Source organism: Chinchilla lanigera, unplaced genomic scaffold (assembly GCF_000276665.1).
Source record: "Chinchilla lanigera isolate Chin_1 unplaced genomic scaffold, ChiLan1.0 scaffold00049, whole genome shotgun sequence".
Classification (NCBI taxonomy): Eukaryota; Metazoa; Chordata; class Mammalia; order Rodentia; family Chinchillidae; genus Chinchilla; species Chinchilla lanigera.
The window spans coordinates 9988863-10011823 of NW_004955450.1; the positions used below are offsets into that span (position 1 = coordinate 9988863).

The 22961-nt window shown below is 37.7% G+C and overlaps 1 protein-coding gene across 1 annotated transcript in view; it reads left to right on the top strand.

Annotated features, from left to right (window-relative positions):
- Dpp8 (dipeptidyl-peptidase 8) overlaps positions 1–22961 on the top strand; it is a gene marked incomplete at its 5' end in the record, with an annotated part of 60201 nt that overhangs the window by 12411 nt on the left and 24829 nt on the right. The window contains 5 exon segments of the mRNA XM_005393720.2: positions 9142–9315; positions 11230–11398; positions 17000–17110; positions 22085–22213; positions 22775–22836. Coding sequence (XP_005393777.1) covers positions 9142–9315; positions 11230–11398; positions 17000–17110; positions 22085–22213; positions 22775–22836 — 645 coding nt within the window.

Genomic DNA, 22961 nt, shown 5'->3' on the forward strand with positions numbered 1-22961 from the left:
GCATCACTGCCTCAACTCCACCTCAGATCATCAGGCATTAGATCTTGTAAGGAACACATAACCTATATGCCTCACATGCTCAGTTGCCAGTAGGATTTGTATCCCCTTGAGAATCTGATGCCACCGCTGATCTGACAGGAGGTGGTATTCTGTAATTCTGACAGTGAGGAGCAGCTATAAATACAGATGAAGCTTCTCCCAGCAGCTGCTTACCTCCTGGTGTGTGGCCTGTTTTCTGTCAAGCCATAATCCAGGGCCAGGGCTTGCATACCTGTGCTTTAGATCATACTGATTATATTGTTCAGGTTTCTATGTTCTTACTAATTTTCTCTCTGCTCTATCAGTTATTTATAGAGAGGAATATTAAAATCTCCAACCATAATTGCAGATTCAACTATTTTTTTTGCAGTTTTATTAGTTTTTGTTTTATGTGTTTTGCAGCACTGGATGTTGAACCCAGGGGCTCCCACATGCTAAGCAAGTACTCTACCACTGAGCTGTATCCTCAGTTCTTTTCTTCTTTTTTTTTTTTTTTTCTAATTTTGAGACAGGCTTTTGCTCATTTGCCCAAATTGTCCTCATACTTGTGATTTTTCTGTCTCAGCCTCTTGAATAGCTGAGATAGTGTGTACCATCACATCTGACTGCTTTATATATTATGAAGCTGTTACGATGTGTAGAACTAAAGAGAAGTATTATGTCCTCCTGGTAAATTGATCCTTTTGTTATGAAATGACTACTTTTGTTTCAGGTAATAATCTGCTCTGAAATTTTCTTGCTATTAATACAGCAACTGCAGTTTTCTTTTAATTAGTGCCAGCCCGAAATATACTTTCCATTTCCTTTTTAACAGCTTTATAGTGATGTAATTCACATACCGTAGTATTTTCACAGTTTTCTAACTATTGCCATAATCTCATTTTAGACCATTTTTATTGTCCACGAAAGGTACCCGTTAGCAATTACTCCTCATCTAGCTGACCCTCGCTACTGCCAAGCCCATTTAACCACTAATCAACTTTGGATCTCTTGGTTTGCCTATTCTGAACATTTCACATGAATGGAATTATGTGATAATAGGGGCTGGGGATTTAGCTCAGCGGCAAAAGCACCTGCCTGGCAAGTGCAAGGTCGTGAGTTCTGTTCCCGGTACTGGAGAAAAACCAAAAAAAAAAAAAAAAAACCACGAATTATGTGATAATAGTCCTTTATGACTGGTTTCTTTCACTTAGCATAATATTTTCTAGATTTATCCACTTTGTAGCAAGTAACAATATTTCACTTATTATTATAGCTTAATATTCCATTGTAAGACTATACTGCATTTTATTTATTCATCAGCTTATGGACATTTGGGTTATTTCAGCTCTGGAGCTATTATGAATACTGCTTTTGACAGTAATATACAAGTTTTTATATAGGTTTAGTCTTCACTTCTCTGGGGTATATATCTAGAAATGGGATTCCTGGGTCATATGTTGATACAGTGTTTAAATTTTCAAGGTCCTACCAAACTGTTTTCCATAGCACCTGCACTATTTTACATACCCATCAGCAGTGTATCAGGGTTCCACTTTCTCTGCACCCTCATCAATCTTTTTTTTTTAACGTTGGTAAACCTTATTGTGGTGCCTCTTTGTTTGTCTTTTTTTTTTTTTTGGTTTTTGGTTTTTCTCCGGTACCGGGAACCGAACTCACGACCTTGCGCATGCCAGGCAGGCGCTTTTGCCGCTGAGCTAAATCCCCAGCCCCTGTGGTGCCTCTTTGATTACAGCCATCCTTGTGGGTGTAAAGTGGTCATTCATTGTCATTTTGATTTGTGTTTCCCTAAAGACCAGTGATGTTAAGCACCTTTTTATGTGGTTATTGACCACTTGTCTACATCTTCTTTGGAGAACTGTGTATTCAGGTCTTTTATTCATTTTTAATTGGCTGTTAAACGTTGAGTTAAGAGTTCTTAATGTGTTCTGAATACTAAACCTTTATCAGATATATGAGTTATTTTTTCCATTGTGTGGACTGTGGCTTTACTTACTTTTTAAAAAATACAGTAGCCATCACTTCTCGGCCTTTTGGCTAAGATCAACTGTAAAAATATAGTAGCCGTTAATTTATGATAGTAAATATAAAATCAGCTCAATAACCTCTGGTGAGTGTTTACCATTGCAATAATTAATACAGATCTCTACATTTAAACACAGTTATTTTACTACTTGTTAGATCTTTCTTGCATATCTCTGTCTTCCTGAGAAACCACTTTGAAGATACCACCATGTATTACAGCAGCCACTGATATTTTCCTACTAATCTGTCCATAATTCTGTAATGTTTGTATTGTTCCTATGCTATTTCGTAAATGGATGTATGTTTGTTACTATGTGTTTCCTACAACAACCGTTGAGAATATTCAGTGAATATTCAATTGGTCACTCGTGTATAGCTCTATTTATTTTCTTTAGAAACCACTTTGAAGATACCAAGATATAGTACAACAACCATTGATAATAACCTACCACTTTTGTCTGTAACTCACTATTATTTGTCTGTTTTCCTGAGAAACTGTCTTGTAGATAACAACAGGTAAAACAATAAGCATTGATAATTTCCTACCACTTTGTCTGTAATTCGGTAAGCCCCCGTATTACTGTTATCCTTCTTTTACTCTTTAAAATAATAAAAACAAAATGAATAAACACAGTTATTTTGGTCTCTCCTTTCTGGAGGATGACATTTTTATGCTTTGTGATTCTTTCTTCTTCTTCTTTTTCTTCTTCTTTTTTTTTTTTTTTTTTTTTTTTTTTTTTTTTTTTTTGTCTTTTTGAGACAAGGGCTCACTATGCAGTTCAGGCTGGTTTTGAACTCACTTTGTAGCACAGGCTGGCCTCGAACTTGCCGTGATCCTCCTGCCTCAGCCTCCTGAGTGCTGGGATTACAGGCATGGGCCACCATGCCTGGCTATGATTCTTTCTTCTGTTTATCATTTCTATTAATATAAAATACTTTTGCATTAATTTTTCTAAAGCATTTGGTGAAATATACATAACTTAAAATTTATCATATTAACTGTTTTTAAGTGAACCTTAGGTACATCAGTGGCACTGAGTAGATTACTCACTGTATAACATCACCACTATCCACAGAACTCTTTTCGTCTCCCAGAACGGTAATTCTACCCATCAAACAATAACTTCTTATTATCCCCCTTCTTCAGACTCATCTACCTCTTCTTTTTGTCTGTGTGAATTGTCTACTTAACCACCTCATATAAGTGCAGTCACACAATGTTTATCTTTTGGGGACTGACTTACTTAACAAAATGTCCTTAAGGTTCAGTTTGAGGGCTAAGAAATATTTTATTGAATGTGTAAACCACATTTTGTTTATTCAGTATTTATTGATGGACACCTGAGTTGCCTCCACCTTTTAGGGTATTGCAGATACTAGTACTGTGAACATAGGTATGCGAATTTCTGTTCCTGTCCTGGTTTTCATTTCGAGTATAACCAGAAGTGGATTTCTGGATCAAATGGTAATTCTGTGTTTAACTTTCTGACGAGATGCTGTACTGTTTTCCATAGTAAATATACCAGATGTGGTGGCTGCACCACTTTATTTTTGCACTAGCAGTGCACAAGGCTTTTAATTTCTTATATCCTTGACAATATTCATTATTTTCTGTTTTTATTTTTTAAATTATAGCCATCCTAATGGGTATGAGGTGGTATCTTACAGTACTTTTGATTTTGCTTCTTGCCAGAGTTTGTTTCCCTGTACTTATTGGCCGTTTGTACATCTAGAGGAAATGTCTGTTCAAATCCTTTGCCAATTTATTAATTGAGCTGTTTTGTTTGTGTTATTTTCCTAATAGTGACCTGTTGGTTGAATAGTCCTAATACCCAGTGTTTGTGAATGACCTACATAGAAATAGAATCTTTGTGCATGTAATGATCCAAGATTAGATAATCTTGGATTGAGTGTGGGACCTAAATACAATGACTGGTGTCTTTTTAAGAAAAAGGCAAGGGAAATTTGAGACATAGACACAAAAAGTGAATGGCACCCACAAAAAGAGATTACAGTTACTAAGGCACCTCTGGTAGCCACCAGAAAGTAAAAGCAAAGCAGGATTTTTCCCCTACCTGGCACCACCAACTTAATTTTGGGCTTCTAACCTCCACAGGCTGAGCATAAATGTTTTTTGCCAGCTACCAGTTTGTGGCAGTTAGTTACAGCAGTCCTATTAAACTAGTATATGTCTTCTTCTGCAGGAAGTTTTTAATTTTGAAGTCCATTGTATTTTGTTTAACTGCTTATACTTTTTATTTCATATCTAGGAAACTTCCCTAAGGCAAGGTTATGCAGATTTTCACTTTTTTTTTTTTAAATAAGAGTTGTACAGGCTGAGGATATAGCTCAGCAGCACAAGCACTTGCCTGGCAAGCCTGAGGTCATGACTTCGATTCCCAATACCAAAAAAAAGAGTTGCACAGTTTTTGTTGGTGTTGAAGACAGGGTCTCGCTATGTAGTTGATAGAGTGACCTTGAATTCACTGTGTGGCCAGGCTGGCTTGGAACTTGAGGGTCTTACTAGTGCTGGGATTACAGGTATGGTGTGTGCCCCTGTGCCTGGCTGAGTTTTATCTTTCTGGCACTTAATTTAGAGCTTTGATCCATTGAGTTTGTTTTGTTTTGTTTCCAGTTTTACATGTGGATACCTACTTCTCCCAGGGCCATTTGCTGAAAGATTATCCCTATTTGAATGATCTTAGCGCCCTTATTGAAAGTCAGTGATCATCAATGTACAGGTCTATTTCTGGACTCTAAATTCATTCCATTGGCGTACATGCCTGTCTTCGTGGCCATTCTATGTCTCTTGCTGTTGTGTGTGAGTATTGCAATGGTCAGTTTGTCTGTTATCTAGACACCCATACTGTCTTGATTCATAGCTGTAAGCTAACCTTTTTTTTTTTCTTTTTTTTTTGTGAGGAGGATGCTGGAGATTAAACATGGGGCCTTACACATGCTAAGCAAGCTCTCTTCTCCTGAGTGAAACTCCAGCCTTTATATTAATATTTGAACTTCGAAAGTGAAGTTATTTTTGAAGCTTGTTTTGGCTATTCTGTATCCCTTGAAGTTCTGTATGAATGTTACAGTGACTAGTTTGTCCATATGTGGATAAAAGGCTCTTGGAATTTTGATAGGCATTCCATTGACTCTGTCTTCCAGTCCATGCATAGTGGATGTCTTTGCATTTATTTAAATCTTTTTTACACTCTTTCAATAATAGTTCTTAATGTATAAGTCTGGCACTTCTTTTTTAAAAATTTTTATTGGTATTTCCTCTTGATATTTTAAATGAAATTGTTTGCTTAATTTCACATTGCTCATTGCTAGTATACAGAAAGAGAAACAAGTTTTATATGTTGCTCCTGTTTCCTGCAATTTTGCTGAACTAATTTGTCAGCTCTAAATAGTAATTTGTAGAATTTAGTGTTCAGTAGGTAAGATCATGTCCTTTGAAGGTAGAGATAGTTTTTCCTTCTTCCGTCTTCCTTCACAATCCTGATGCTTTTCCATTTTCTTGTCTAGTTGCCCTAGCTAGAGCCTCCAATACAGTCATTTTCCTGATCTTAGAAAGGAATGCTTTCAGTTTTTCACCATTAGAACGTGTTAGCTCTGGATTTTTCACAGATACCCTTTTATGAAAATGAGAAATTTTCCTTCCGTTTCTTGTTTTTTGTTTTAATGTTTTTATAATTGGAGAATGATGAGTTTATGTAATTTTTAAGGCAATTGTAAGGCTTGTCTTATTTGGTTCTTATTTCTCTGATACCACTTTTTTGTCTGAAGTCCAGTGCCTTGAAAACATTGTTTGACATTATTTAGCCCCTCTTCTCAGTTGTTTGAGATGGCAGGGTAAATCTGGATCTTACTATCCATCTTGACTGGCAGTGGAAGTCAGTTTTGTTTTGACCATTTTAATCTCTGATTCATTTAGAATATGTGAGAAGTGGATCCAATTTTGTCTTTTTGCAGATGGCTGTGTAGTAATTTCAGCTGATTTAAAATTCAAGTCAGTAGTCACTGGTTGTAAAAGTGCCATTTTTCTCCACCATCTTTTTCTTACTATCTGTGCATATTCAGTGTTCTATTTTAGATTTTCTGTCCTATACATTGTTCATTCTGTTTATCATGTTTTATCCTCTTTTAAAGTAAGACTAATGCTCTCCACATTGCTCTTTTTCATAATGTTTTTTGTTTGTTATTCTTCTAATAACAATTTTTATGATCACAAAATTAAAAATACAGTATTCTCTTATGAAAGTTAATATTTTAGCTCCAGAATTTCTTCTGTTCTAATTATAAAGCATTAAGACATTTTAAGTAGGATTCAAATCTCGTAACCTTTACAGAGAATCTGAGTGGAGAAATTCAGACATAATTACATACTTCACATTGCTCTTGGCTCCACTGAGAACTGTTCTAAGAGATATTTCAAACACATAAAAAGATCTGGGGCCCAGATGTGGTGGCATGCACCTGTAATCCCAGCACTTGGAGGGCTGAGGCAGGAGGATTGCCATGAGTTTGAGGACAGCGTGAGCTACATAACTGAGGTCAATAAAGGCCACCCTGCACTCTCTAGTGAGACCTTGCCTGCAAACAAATAAACAAACCCCCAAAATTGGATCATTTAATTTTGGAATTTTTTTATTTAGTGTTTTTGGGCTGTGGGTAATTAGAAACTACAGAAAGCAAGACTGCAGATTGGGGGGAACTACTGTTCATGTGATTGAACATTAATAAGTGACAACATATACATAAAATACCTAGGTGGGTTTTGTTTTTGTTTTTTTTGTTTTTTTTTTTTTTTCCAGTACCGGGAATCAAACTGATGACCTTGCACTTGCCAGGCAGGCGCTGCGCCACTGAGCTAAATCCCCAGCCCTAGATGGGTTTTTAGTGGATTTCAAAGTATTCAATATTTTCCTCCAGGGGCTGGGAATTTAGCTCAGCGGCAAAAGCGCCTGCCTGGCAAGCGCAAGGTCGTGAGTTCGGTTCCCGGTACCGGAGAAAAGCCAAAAAACCAAAAAAAAAAAAAAAAAAAATATTTTCCTCCCTTCTCCTTCCCCCCCTCTGTCCTTCCTCTCTTCCCTCTTCCCTTCTTACCTTCTTTCTCCACTACAAGTATTTGAGGTTTGTAGTGTATTTGGCATAATAGAATGATGTTTACTTTCAGTGTGCTGGGTCAGTTTTGAAATGATGCATTCCTGCCAATAAGCTTATTTAGAGTCTGTTCTACAGTACTCGTCTTTTTTCTTTTCTTTTCTTTTCTTTTTGTCTTTTCGAGACAGGGTCTCACTATGCAGTTCAGGCTGGTCTTGAACTCACTTTGTAGCCCAGGCTAACCTCGAATTCGCAACGATTCTCCTGCCTCAGCCTCCCAAGTGCTGGGATTATAGGCATGCGCCGCCACACTCGGCTCAGTGCTCATCTTTGATAGAGAAACAAGACCTGCTCCTTTCACTTTTCTTTTATTTATCATATGCTGATAAGGGGTATAGAATTTTTAATAAAGGAAGATGCAAATGTCGTTTTTAATGTATCACTTTTAGGTTTCTTTTCTTTTTTATTTTTCTTTTATAAAATTATAGCTGGGCATGGTGGTACACGCCTGAAGCCCCAGCACTTGGGAGCTGAGGCAGGAGGATCACCCCAGTCCAAGGCCAGCCTGGGCTACATAGTGAGTTGAAGGCCAGCCTGAACTACATGGTGAGAGTCTTGTCTAAAAGTAAATAAGTAAAAAAAAATTTTAATTAAAAAATTGTGTACACATATCAGATATCTTGGAAAAGCCCTTTTTCATCATCAATCATAGTTACAAATGATTACAGACATTCTTTGACACCAGTGATAACATTAGATAATAACAGATGTGCTGTAGAACAAAATGACACAGATTCTGCTCTGAAGGATTTTTTTTCCTTCTAGTTAGGAAATACACTGAAACATTGGAAAACGGTAGCACTGCCAAATAAGTAATAAGTCACATCTATAAAGTTTTTAAGATCCCTGTGTGCCAGGTTGACTTTGAGCTGAGGTTTTAGAGTAGAAGTAGAGCCGGGGATATAACTCAGTGACACAAGCACCTGCCTGGCAAGTGCAAGGTCCTTAGTTGGATTCCCAGTACCAAAAAAAAAAAAAATTCAAACATGGAAAAACAGAATAGAGTAAAAGTAAAATTTCTGTGAGTGAAAAGGAAAATAGCTTGGAGGGAGGAGGTGAAATGAAACAGGGCAGGAGGCAGAAGTCACATCTTGAGGCCTTCTTTTGTTCTTTTGGTGCTGAGGACAGAACTTAAGGCCTTGTGCATCCTGCACACTGGGTATAAGTCAGTGATGTGACCAGCTTGCCCTAGAGCGATAGTGGCAAACCTGTGGCATGAGTGCTGCTGCCGGCTGTTTGTTACCATTGAAACCTCCAAAAGGTTTGCCATCCCTGACTTAGGCTTTTGTGAGAGGGTATGGGTAGATACAGTGGAAAGGTTCTAATAGCTGACATTTGCAAGCTTGCTCTGTGCCCGTCGTTGTGCTAGTCAGCTTACATATTTTATCTACGTTAATCTTTACGTGGTGATACAGGTAATTTATTACTATTTTGAAAATAAGGATAATTTAAAGAAATTACACTGTCTTCTTACAGTCTGACTTTCAGTGAAGGGAGATCAAAGCCTGATTTAAACCACTTGATGTAAAAATTTGTATTTTAATTGCCTGTAAAACTAGTAACTTACAGTTAGGTTGTAGAAAGTCTTGAATGCCAAGATGAGTAGATTTTATTCTTGTTGTCTAATATGTATAGTAATCATCTAATGACCCTTTACTAACAAATCAATCAGCAGACTTCCTAAAATTAATCTGTGTAAAGTAGTTGGAAATTTTTGGGTCACTCAAAATATAGTCTTAATAATATTGTAGATACTAGGATTTCAGTGTTAAAAACAAAGGTGGGGGCTGGGGATTTAGCTCAGTGGCACAGCGCCTGCCTGGCAAGCGCAAGGTCATGAGTTTGATTCCCGGTACTGGAAAAAAAAGGCGGGTTTTCAAAAGACCAGAATAGGTGATTTTCCTTTTCTATCAGGCAACACTGGACTATGGAATGTATTCTCGAGAAGAAGAACTATTAAGAGAAAGAAAACGCATTGGGACAGTTGGAATTGCTTCTTACGATTATCACCAAGGAAGTGGAACATTTCTGTTTCAAGCTGGTAGTGGAATTTATCACGTAAAAGATGGAGGGCCACAAGGATTTACGGTAAGTTGGAGTTACTGTTTGTTACATCTGTTTTAGGGTCCTCAAGATTATTTGCACCTGAATCAGAAAGTTACCTAACAGATAGAAACTTCAGAGTTAAAGAAGGAAAGGTTTATTTAGCTCACAGTTTGTAGAGGTTTCAGTCCATAGTTGGCTGGTTCCAAGGCAGGGTGGCTTGGCAGAGGGGCATCGCAGAGCAGGTGGGAGGCAGCAGCAGATAAGCAAGAAAGCCGCAGAAGCAGAATAGCAGCAAGTGACCGCAACAACCTCTTTCTGTCCTTTATATTCCATTCAAACCACCTACCTTTGGGGTAGCACTTACACCCTGAGCGGGGCACCCTTAATCCCAGCATCACACCATTGATCCCAGCGTCACTCACCCTATGTCTAGCCCCTTCAAAAAACTCCACCTGTGACCACATGGGGCTTTGGGGGTACATCTAGATATAAGCTATAACAACCCGCCAACTAAGAAGTTTAATTATAGCTGGGCTTGGTGGTGCATGCCTATAATCCTAGCTAATTAACAGGCCAAGGTAGGACTATGGCATGTTCCAGGTCAGCCTAGGCAGTTTAGCAAGATCTTGTCTCAAAATGAAAAGACTGGGCTCCATGCTCCCTGGGCTCAAATCCCAGTACACAAAACTGGGAGGAAGGGGAAAGAAGGAAAGAAACATATTTCTGGTGAAAACAAGAAATACAATATTAATGTCCAGTTGTAAGAGTTAATAACTTTCCAGTGACATTAAGGTAAAAATTCAAAGTGCTCAAAATTCTTGCTATATAGGATGATACAATAAAGGGAATCAGTTTCCATTTTCTATTTAAGCACAGAGGGAGATTGTTAAAGATGTTATCACAAGGCAGTTCATTTTTGGTTATCTTGAAAGCCAATTCGTCTCAGAATTTTCATGGTTTTGGTTTTATTCTTAGCAGTTTTTTTGTTTTGTTTTGCTTTTTCCAGTGCTGGGTTTGGATGGTTGGTCGGTTGGTGGATTGGTTTAGACAAGGTCTCATTGTGTAGTTCAGGCTAGTTTTGAACTCACTGTGTAGCTCAGGCTGTCCCAGAATTCATGCTGCTCCTCCTGTCTCAGCCTCCCAAGTGCTGGGATTATAGGTGTATACCATCACCCCCAGCTGAGTGCCAAGAATTGAGCCCAAGGCCTTTGCACTGAGCTATATCCCCATCTTTTTTTTTATTTGGATAGGTTTTCACTAAATTGCTAAATTGCCCAAGTTAAACTGAAATTTGTAATCCTCTTGCCTCAGTCTCCCAGAATGTTGGGATTATAGGTGTGTAATACCATGCCTGTCTGCCTAACAGTTCTTTATGGAGGTATTGTTTTGATAGAATTGTGATGATCCTGGCTTTTGTTATATTTTTATGAGCAGGCTACTTTTATTGGTAAAACTTAATTTTATTAAATTGTTTCATAAATAATAAATAAATATTTAATAAAAGCGTTTAACAACTAGTAATTATTCCATTGAACAGGTTGGAGCAACAAAATTTGTGTAGTTATATTAGAATGTCATATCGTCTTCTATTATATTGCCTTTATATAATGTAGTATCTCCTTTTACCGTTAGCCTTTTCATTCATGATAACAAATGAGTCCTTTTTTATAAGTTAAGGCAGTTCAAAGTATGTTTTTCTGAGAGCAGTTTTTGTTTTTTTTTTTTTTTTTTCAGTTTTTGTTTTTGTTTGTTTGTTTTCTGGTACTGGGAATCAAACTCACGACCTCGCGCTTGCCAGGCAGGAACTGTGCCGCTGAGCTAAATCCCCAGCCCCTGAGAGCAGTTTTTGTAGTTGACATTTTATCTAGAAATATTCATCTCATAGAAGGGGTGCTGGCAGACAAATATATATGTGTCAGCCTGATACCTACCTTAAAATGTTGTTTACCTTTCTAGCAACAACCTTTACAGCCCAATTTAGTGGAAACTAGTTGTCCTAACATACGCATGGATCCAAAATTATGCCCTGCTGATCCAGACTGGATTGCTTTTATACATAGCAGTGATATTTGGGTGTCGAACATCATAACCAGAGAAGAAAGAAGGCTCACCTATGTGCACAATGGTAAGGCATGGCTCTTAAAAATCTTTTCTGAAAAGTCTTTTTGGAATTTAATTTGCTTTTGCTTTCATTTTGAAATTGAAGCAACCTAAGTATCTATATGTTAAATTCAAGTCTTTAAAAGGTTAAAAGTATATAGAAAAGTACTGGGGTAAAGGGTCTGTGACTATGTGGTGCTGCCTTGTTTTAAATTTATTTTCAAACTGGGCATGGTGGCGGCACACGTCTGTAATCCCACCATTCAGGTGGCTGAGGCAGGAGGATTGCTGTGAGTTCAAGGGCAGCCTATGCTACATAGTGAGACCCTGTCTCAAAAAAAGAAAGAAAGAAGGAAGGAAGGAAAGAATTCACTCCAGTATTCAGTTAATCCATAAAAAGGAAGGAAGGAAGGAAGGAAGGGAGGGAGGGAGGGAGGAAGGAAGGAAGGAAAGAAGGAAGGAAGGAATTAAGGAAGAGAAAGAAAAGAAAGAAATTTACTTATTTTCAAACAGCACCACAACATGGTACATCTGACCTGATTGTTCTTTTAGACTAACAAGACTGATAGAATTTTCCCAAAATCATACCCACTAAAATAAAGTTTTGCTGTGCTTCTGTGCCCGGGCGCACACCTGTGGTCCTAACACTTGACAGGCTAAGGCAGGAGGATCATTGGAGGAATTCAAGACCACCCTAGGCAGCATAACAAGAGCTCATCTCAAAAAGAAAAAAAATTAGTCTTGCTTTTGGTAAACAAACAGAAAAAGAAAGCGCACACTATCAGAAACTGCCTGAAAATTGATATTTCTGTTTTTGACAGTCTACTTAGTATTGTTGTCATAGTGGGGGAAAAACAGAACTTTGTTAGACCATGTGGATTATGGAATATTTACTTAAATTTTATTGAAGTGGTTATAATAATACAAAGCATTGCTCAGAACACAGAAAATGTGTAAATATTATCCTGTAAAGATTTCATACAAATAAAAGATAAGACAGTGTATTGATTTTTCTTTGAACGTGTAAAATAGAGGTTAAAATAAAACTCCATAAGGAAGGATGGTAACTCTGAAATTGTATTTGTCCAACTTTGGTTTAATTTGAGGTTCCCCTTTCCATTCTGGGATCACAGGAAGGGGACATGATGCCAGACTTGGTCATCTTTCTTAATCATCCCCTTGCCATCATTAATCATTAGTTTAATTAATTACAGTCTTTAACAGAGATTATAATAGGTTTTGGGTAGGAAACAAATGATAGATTCTGCCCTCATTTTTATTTTTATTTAAGAAATATCTCAAAAAATTGAAAACAGTTCTATAGCCAAATAAAGAAATAGTAACCTCTCCACAAATTGTGAAAAGATCATTGTGTGCCACAATAGATCAGGAAATTTAAGCCTGAGATATAGCTCAGTGGCACAGTGCCTGCCTGGCAAGCACAAGGTCCTGAGTTTGATTTGAGTCCCGGTACCAAAAAAAAAAAAGAAAAAAAGAAAAGAAATTTGCTGGTTAGAGTTGAATTTGAGCTAAGTTACTCTAGTACCCAATAATGTAATTACACCAAAGACTTTTGTACCATGAGGAGGATGAGTGTTTTGAAGCATTTGTTTGAACAGTTTACATTGCTAGAAAAAGTGCTGAATTGAGTCAAGAAATACCTTCCACTCCAGTATTCAGTTAATCCATAAAAAGCCATTAAGATCTGGTGTTCCTAGCAATGTGGCAGGTACACTTGTTCCTGTACTATAAGAACTATAGGTACTATAGCTATAGGTTCCACATTTAAAGATTTAATCAACTGCAGATCATAATATATAGGAAGAAATTTCCAGAAAGTTCTAAAAAGCAAAATTTGAGTTTGCTGCACTGTGCTGAATCCATGCCAGTGAGGTGATGACAGGCAGCAGCACCTTGCTGAAGTCCTGGTCATTTCACAAAGCTGCCCACCTCTCCTTTCACGTTACTGTATGGTAACTTCGATTGCTATGTTGGTATCAAACATGTAGACTTTTTTCTAGTCATTATTCCCTAAAAAATAAGGTATAACAAGTAATTTGCATACCATTTACATTGTGTGAGTTATAATAAGTAATCTAGAAGTTTTAAAAAATACACATGAGGATGTGCATAGTTACATGCAACTGCTACACCTCGGGACTTGAATTGAACGTTTGTAGGTTTGAGTATCAGAGGAGGATCCTGGAACCAGCTCCGCACGTACAGGGCAGCTGTACTAAGCATACAAACTGAATAAGACATAGTCCTGGGAAATTACATAAACAGAAAACAGTAACGTGGAATGAGAGTCAAATACCAGGTGGTATAAGGGCACCAACAAAAGTCAGTAATTGGGGAAGGCTTCCCAGAAAGGATGACCCCTACCTGATCTTCAGTGATGTTTGTCTGTCGGCCAGTACACCCCTGACAAGGGCACTGCACTAGAAAGGTCTCCGTGCAGAAACTGCCATGGTGGTGTGAGGAGTTAGAAGCAGTGTGCGCTCCCAAAGCGGGGGTGGAGGGTGGTCAGGAAAGCCCAGGGGGAGGGTGGAGCATGTCTCGTGTAAATGAATGTGGACTTTCTCATGGGGCTGGAGTCCTTTGAAAAGTGCAGCAGGTGAGCCTTGTAGTCACATTATGGATAAAGTACTCGGAACACTTTGTGGAAGTTATATTTGAGAGCTACAAGACAAGAGAGGAACAACCAGAATTTGGTTGTTGCAATTACTGGAGATACATGATGTAGAACTAGAGGAAAGGGATGGAGCAGGGAAAACCATCAGTTTCAAAGGGGAGGTTCTCATGTTTAATGGATCTCCTTTTGAAGTCAGAAAATCAGAACAGCAGCAGAATGATTGGGCTCTGTACTTAGTAAGTCTGTGTTGGAGATCCCAGCTGTGTTTCATGCTTTCAGCATTAAATATTCACTATGTTCCAGTTATTATACTTGAGGTTGCAACTACAGAGCTCTGACATAACCTGTCAGAAATAAGGTACTTTTTAGTTCTTTTTTTCTTTTTCTTCTGTGAAATTGCTTTCCACACAGGATTTATGAAGATTGGCAGAATTTAAAGTAGAAAGGCACTAAGCTCCTGAAGGATGTTACACTTGTGTTTTTTTCTTTACCATGCATCGAGGTGTGTGATTATTAACAGTATTATTTAAAAATAGTTTGGTAGTTAAGAGTACAGATAGAGGTTACAGTATAGAATCAGTATCTGGTTAAGCACCAAATTGTTAATTCTGTGACCTCATCAAGTTATTTAACTTGGCCAGGGATATAGCTCAGCAGCACACACTCCTGCCTGGCAAGTGCAAGGTCCTGAGTTCAATTCCCAGTACAAAAAAAAATTATTCAACTTACCTCTACATCTGTAAAAATATTAATTGCATATTAACATATAAAATTGTTAGGAGGTTTTAATGAGTTAATATTTGTGAAGTGTTTAGAATTTTATAAGCTGTCATCAGCCCAGTCTGTATATTCACAGTAGGCTCTAAGTCAAAATCTAAGTGAGCCTGGCCGATCAGCTTGTGCATGTGTTCATTTTCTAATATGATAGAGGAATTAAGAAGTTACAAAATACTGGTTTCTGTTCCTAAATAGTTTCTCTTATGGGGGAACAAGATGATCACATTATTCAGTTAATAAATAACTTGGAGGAATAATGAGGGGCTCTACTGCAGATTGGACCCAGGGCCTTCACACTGACTTATGTCTCAGCCCTTTTTTTTTTTTTTTTTTTTTTTGAGACAGGGTCTTGCTAAGTGGTTTAGGTGCCTAGGCTGGGCTTGAATTTGCAATCCTTCTGTGTCAGCCTCCCAGAATATTGGAATTATAGGCATGCACCACCAACCCAGCTCAGTAAGTAACTCTTAATAATTGCGGTCTGTAGTAAGTGATAGGGAGATACCAACAAATGGTACTTGTGCTCATATCTAAAGGAGACCAGGGCGCTGGAGATATAGCTCAGTGGCACAGTGCCTGCCTGGCAAGCGCAAGATCCTGAGTTTCATTCCTGGTACCAAAATTTAAAAAAAGTAAAGGAAATCAGAATGTAAAATAGAATTGGGGGTGTAATTGTGGAGTAGTTGAAAGACCCAAAAAAATGAAATACTGGCTTTTACTCTGTTATTCCAAAATTGAAAGAGATCTGAACACAGATAAATTTTCATTAGCTTGGTGCTAAAGCTCATTTGGTAGGAAAGCCTGACCCGAACTAGCCTGAGGTTATTTATAATCTTAATCCTACTCAGCTTGCCTATTCATAAGTTTGCTGCAATAGTATTGGGGTATTTGATTACAGCTTACTTGATTACTCTGCTGGAGATGCTGCATAATATATATAGATACATGGTATATGGAAAATACTTAAAATTCTGAGCTCCAAATACTTCTAAACTCAAAATTTTTCAGTTTAGGGAGTAGGTTCATACTGTACATTCAGGTCAGACAGTATATAAGTAAAAATAATAAAATCTTGCTTAAGCCAGATGTGGCCATTTGTACCTGTAGTCCTACTACTTGGGAGACTGAAGCAGGAGGACCACTTGAGCCCAGGCCATGCAACATATAGCAAAATGTTTCCCCCTCCCACAAGAAAAAACTTGCCTCGAAAATTAAAATCATAATTGGACATGGTAGAATACACCTGTAATCCCATCACTCTGTGAGACTGAGGCAGGAAGATTGCAAGTTTCAGCCCAGCTGGTGGAACTTAGCAACTGAGTGAGATTCTGTCTCAAAATAAAAAATAGCAAAAGGGCTGGAGATGTAGCTTAGTGCAGAGGCCCAGGTTCAATCCCTAGCACCACTCAGTCGACCAATAATAAATAAAATATCAAACAGTCAGTGAAATATTACCACGTGTCACTAGATTACACCAAATGTTGGAAAGGAACTTCCTTATGTTGATGTGGTAAGAGTATAAAAGAACACAAATGTTTTGGAGAATTGTTTACCAGTTTCTTATAAAATTAAACATATGTATATTTTACTGTCCATTCCTAGGTATTTACTCAAAAGAAATGAAAACACATATCCACAAAAGATTTTATGCAAGAATGTTCATAGCACATTTATTCATAAGGGGCAAAAACCAGAAGCAACCTTTCAGTGTCCATTAACAGGTGAAAGAATTGTGGTATAAATAGAATGCAGTTTAGGAACAAAGGACTGATACATGAGTAAGAAAGTATCTTCCTCACCAAATAAAGGCTTTTAAGTTATTCTCGTCTCTATGTAAGAGAGGTTCAAGTCACCATGACCTTTTACGTGTATTGTTTCTTTATGATCCTAGCTAAATGGAAAAAAATATTAAGTCATGTTTATGGAGCATGTCCAAGACTTAAATGCTTTCTGTGAATTGACTAATTCAGACCTCATAATGCGCCAAGAAGGTGGGCTTTTCCTGCAGTTAACAAACAAGATGCTGCATTAGAGTGAGATCAGGTGATTTGCCAAGGCCAGGCAATAGGTAATTGCTAGAGTCTAGATTTGAACTCAGTGTGTTTGGCTCCAGAATTCACCACTCCATTCAGACTCCTTTCAAAGTAACTGGATCATTTTGCTTTGTTTCTTTGAAAAGAGCACTTTCATGATAATTTTCCCTATGTGTTTGTCCAGAGCTCGCTAACATGGAAGAAGATCCCAGGTCAGCTGGAGTAGCTACATTCGTGCTTCAAGAAGAATTTGACAGATACTCTGGCTATTGGTGGTGTCCAGAAGCTGAAGCAAGTAAGAAGCACGTTATGTTATAGGGTGATTAAAATATTAAAGATTCTAGGCCGGGCTGGTGGCACACATCCATAATCCCAGCACTCGGGAGGCTGATGCAGGAAGATTGCTATGAGTTCAAGGCCAGCCTCGACCACAAAGTGAGTTCAAGGCTAGCCTGAACTGCATAGTGAGACCCTGTCCCAAAAAGACAAAAAACAACAAAAACAAAAAAAGTAGTAAAGATTCTGAAGTTTGAATAGTACATTGTAAAATTTTGACAGTTGGGTCTAGGTAGTTATTTAGAATATATAGACTATCTCACCATAGTGAATTGCAGTAAAAACAATTATACTGTAGTTCGGAGCTTCAAAATCTATACTCTTTGTCAATTTTTCACTTAAAAGTTGATTTTAAGGGGCCAGGGATATAGCTCAGTGGCACAAGTGCCTGCCTGGCAAGCGCAAGTTCCTGAGTTTGATTCCTGGTACCCGCCCCAGCCCTCCCATCACACCCACACACACCAAAAAAAGACTTTTGTAGACATTGAGCAAGGAAAAGATATTCATAAACAAAAGAACAGAAAGGAAAGGGACTCATCTTTGTCAGAACATCTTTTTGCTCCTAAAGAATTGTCATACTCTGAAGATTTTGAAGTATCTTCTTTCAAAAAAGAAATTTCAGCTGAATTGTGTAAAGATGACTCTGAGGTATCATCTTTGTTGTCAGTCAAGAAAGAGACTCTTAAGAGATATGTCACAGCAAACAAGGAACTCTAGAAGAGAGCCACCAGCTTTGGTAGTGACAATGAAATCAGTGAGTGCCTAAGTGCGAAAAGCCTTTCTGTTCATAGCAGTGTCCAGTCGGAAAGGCTGTTAGAACTCAAGTCCCCTACTGAGCTGATGAAAAGTAAGGAGCGTAGTGATGTAGAGCCTGAACACAGAGTTACTGAGTCCCTTCCCTTGGCTCCAGTTTTTGTTGCAGATGAGTTACTTGATTTCCACGTCGGTGATATGGTGTTGATAGGGTGTTTAGCCAGGAACTCTTCGATTCAAACGTGAAACTAGTTTTGCTAAAGGATTTTGGGCTGGAGTGGAGTTAGATAAACCTGAAGGAAATAACAGTGGAACATATGATGGCATTGTATGTGTTGTGTGCAGAGATAAGCATGGTATTTTTGCTCCTCAAAAAATATCTCACATTCTAGAAAACTTTAGTGACTATATAGACATAAATGAAGATGAAGACTGTTGTTCAGATGAACAATATCAACACTGTAATCAAGAACAAAAAGATACAGAAGGTCTAAAAGATAAAGAAAATGATGTAGCTGAATATTTTTATGAGAAATCTCTACCTCGTACACATGACATAGAATCCTCAGTGGATAGAGACAGAAGCCTTAAAATAGAAACAGACGATATGTGGGAGTTTCCGGGGTGCACAAAGCTCACGTTCACCAGCAGTTGCCAGTGGGTTCACTGATACCTTTAAAGGGTAACAGAGACCTTTTTGGTGTCACAGAAAAGGTTTCCATTGCTGCAGAAGATGACACTTTAGACAATACCTTTTCTGAAGAATTGCAGAAGCAACAACCATTTACAGAAAAGGAAAAGAATGTATATTCTGAAGTTTCAGAAAAGCTTTCTACTCCACTTCTAATCCTTTTAACGAGAAAAAAAACAATTAGAAGCCCAGCTAAAGTCATCACTCAAAGAAGAAAAAAAGTCAGAGCAGCAACTGGAAACAGTCAGCTTACTGGCAGACAGGTTGCTAAACGTTGTTGTGAAGGACACAGTCAATCAACTGCAGCAAATCAAGAGAGCTAAGAATGAGAAAATTCAGCTTAATAATAAGGAATTCCCTGATGATGACCAAAAGAAAGTACCATCCCAAGATGCATCCCAGAATCTGGAGGAACAGTTCGTCAGTGTTCTAGACTGCTACTTGCAGTCTGAATTGGAAGATGAAAAAGAAGAGATTTCCTCTCCAGATATGTGTCCCAGACCGGAACGCTCAGTGTTCGGTGCTAGTGGACAGGAAGAGCTTGCTAAGAGACTTGCTGAACTTGAAATCAGCCAGGAGTTCCTCAGCACAGCAGGAGATGATCAAGACTGGTTTGATGAAGACTTTGGTTTGAGTTGCTATCACAAGATCCAAAAAAGTAAAGCAGAAGAAACAATTGTACCTCTAATGGCCGAACATAAAAGATCACCTCAGAAACCATGTGCAACATTATTGGCAGTCCCACATACTGCAGAAGAAGTAGGAATTCTTGTACATAACGCAGCAGAAGAACTTTGGATATGGAAAGAATTAGGCCTTGACCTTCATAGCATCAGTAGTCCTACCAGAATGCTTGGCTGCGCTCGTAAGGGCTTAGATATAGAGAGCACTAGTAAAATAATCTACAAATGGGATTTTTTGATTTAACAAAAGAGATTTTTGAGGAAATATTTGATGAGGATCCCAACTTGAATCAGCCTGTCTGGATGAAGCCATGTCGAATCAACTCTAGTTATTTCTGGTGAGTGGAAAGTCCAAATAACCTCAATGAAATCAAGAACTTCATAGCAACTGAAGTATTCAAATTGTTCAGTCTTAAAAAAGAGACAAACCACAAAACAGATTGGCAGAAAATGGTGAAATTTGGAAGAAAGAAAAGAGACCAAGTGGATCATATCCTGGCACAAGAGCTCCATGAGGAGGAGGTGCAGTGAGTGAACTCTGATGAGGACTAGATGTGTGTGAAGATGCAGCTGACTGATGGGATCTGTGAGACCTTGATCAAAGATACTGTGGATGTTCTGAATCAGATCAGTGAAAAACGGGAGAATGCTACTTGTGTGACATCTTGCAAATAAATTGAACACTGAGTGTTAAAAAAAAAAAAACAACTTTAAGAAAAGCTGGTTTTGACTTTGGTAATTTTGGCAACATTATGATAAAATATACCACACGTTAATGAATTGCTACTGAGAACATATGATTGATTAGAGAATCTAAATGAACAGATGATCAAATCAGTGTTTGAATGGATAGGGAAAGAAGGAAAAAAATTCCTTCTTTTTTCTAGGTGAATTGAAAGGTAATTCACTGAGTCTGGTGTGATGGTACGTAATTACAATCCCAGCATTCTGGAAGCCTGAGGCAGGAAGGTCACAGATTCAAACCCAGCTTGGTCAGCTTACCAACTAAGCAAGACTTTGTCTCAAAGTAAAAACTCAGAAGGCCCTGGGTTCAATCTCCAGTATCACCAAAAAAAAAAAAAAAAAAAAAAAAAAGGTAGTTTATTGCCTCAGAAATAGCTGGATAAAGCAGTGGGTTGCAAATGTTTTGACTGTGAGCCTGTTTAAAATGTCCTTATAGGGCCAGGGATATAGCTCAGTGGCACAGTGCCTGCCTAGCAAGCTCGAGGTTGTGAGTTCAATCCTTGATACCAAAAAAAAATTTGTTTATAGCTGAGCATGGTGATGCATGCTAGTAATGTCCCAGCTGTCAGGAGGCTCAGGCAAGTTCCAGGCCAGCGTGGGTTATGTAGTCAGTTCAAGGTCAGCCTGAACTATGTAGTGAGACCTTGTCTCAAAAAAAAAGGTGTGTGTTTGTTTGTTTGTTTTTGCTTATAATCCTGGCCTAATATACAGTATAGATAAAATTTACATATACAGTATAGATAAAATTTACATATACAGTATAGATAAAATAAATTTACCCTTGAAGCAGTATTTACCCTTATATACAATAAATTTTGATAATAATATTCTTTACTGTTTGTTATATTTTTAAAATACTGGTTATGATCCACTAATAGATTTTATGATCAACTAACGGATTCTTTTGTTGTTTGGGGGTTTTTTTGTTTTTTTTTTTTGTCTTTTTGAGACAGGGTCTCGCTATGCAGTTCAGGCTGGCCTTGAGCTCACTTTGTAGCCCAGGCTGTTCTCAAACATGCAACCATCCTCCTGCCTCAGGCTCCTAAGTGCTAGGATTACAGGCATGCGCCACTGCGCCTGGCCAACTAACAGTTTTTTGTTTTGTTTTGCTTTTTGTTGTTTTCTTTTTTTTCAACTAACAGTTTTCAACTAACATTTCTCTAAGGGACCATAAGAAATATTTATTTTTAAACCATATCTTAGATTTAGATATTTTATTTTAAGATGAAAATGTTTTGCCATAATTAAATATTTTAGAACAAGATCTTGACATAGAGGAAACCATTCAAAATAACTAGACACAATTTAAATAGCATTACATAAGAAATGTGTTATATATGTATATATATACATATACATATACATATATATATATATATATATATATACACATACTTTTTTTTTGAGACAAGGTCTCACTCTGTAGTACAGGCTGGCCTTGAACTCACTATGTAGCTTATGCTACCCTCGAACTCACAGCCATCTTCCTGCCTCAGCCTCCTGAGTGCTGGGATTATAGGCATGCACCACCATACCCAGCAAATATTATAAATTTAATTAAATGCTTTTTCAATAAAGAATACATTAAAGCATGCCAGAGCAAAGTTCTTCAAAAATATTTTTTCCTCTGTTTTAAAGGTATATGTACATACTAAGGTTTTCCCCTTCAAAAAGAATAACCTTGGGGGCTGGGGATTTAGCTTAGAGGCACAGCACCTGCCTGGCAAGTGCAAGGTCGTGAGTTCGATTCCCGGTACCGGAAAAACAAAACAAAAAAAAAAACAAAACAAAAAGAATAACCTTTAACCAGTTAAAGTGATTTAGCAGTAACTCATCTTGCTACCACAGAGACTAGTGATATTTTCATACGTAAAAAAGGCAGCATGGGCTCAGTGGTGACATGTGATAGAGCCCTGAGTTTGACCCTTAGCACTGCATAATAAACAGATAAATGGCAGCATGTTTATAGGTAACTTTTCACTGTGACATTAGAGGAAATGTCAGTGATGATTATTCTCTGGAATAATTCTTTTAAATTTTCAATATCTAAATTCCTTTTAAGCTCCGAGTGGTGGTAAAATTCTTAGAATTCTGTATGAAGAAAATGATGAGTCTGAAGTGGAAATTATTCATGTAACATCCCCGATGTTGGAAACGAGGAGGGCGGATTCGTTCCGTTACCCTAAAACAGGTACTGTACTCCATTGGCATTTATATTAGTTCATTTCATTCCAGTAAGGTTATCTCTGCAAGGTATAGTCCATATTGGTCATTTACAGCCTCAGTTTGGATGGTTTGTTGATTAAATCTCACTAAGATGTTAATGGGGTGGTCCTTTTAAATTGATTTTTTTTTGGTCGTTTTAAATTGTATTCAAAGGTGCAGATGCCCACAAAACTGATTACTTCAACAAACAAATAAGTATCCTCTCCACCAGATAAAGATTTTTCAGTGATTTTGTTAGAGTAAATTAATTGTTTTGTGTTTTTCTGTTTGTGGCATATTAACTATAATAATGGTACAGAATTTCCCTTGATTTCAAACTGACCCTTTGTGTTTTTAGTCTTTTTAAAAAAAAATACTCATATTAAAAAGTATGAATTGGAGATGTGGCTGAGATTATTGTGAGATAAAACTCTGACTGTATACGATATTACTGACTTTAACTAAAGTAGAAAGAGGATTGATCTGGCAAAATTAGTTTGAGTAATTTTGAATATACATAACTATTGATTTACATCTTTTTCTAAAGGTACAGCAAATCCAAAAGTCACTTTTAAGATGTCGGAAATAATGATCGATGCCGAAGGAAGGGTAAGTATAGAATGCAGGGCTGATTTCTGTGTCTCCATACCAATGTAATGAGTCTAGGAGGGGTATTTGATAGGCTTTAGGCTTTGGATTCATTGAACTTGCTCAGATATCTGCGTCTCATGATT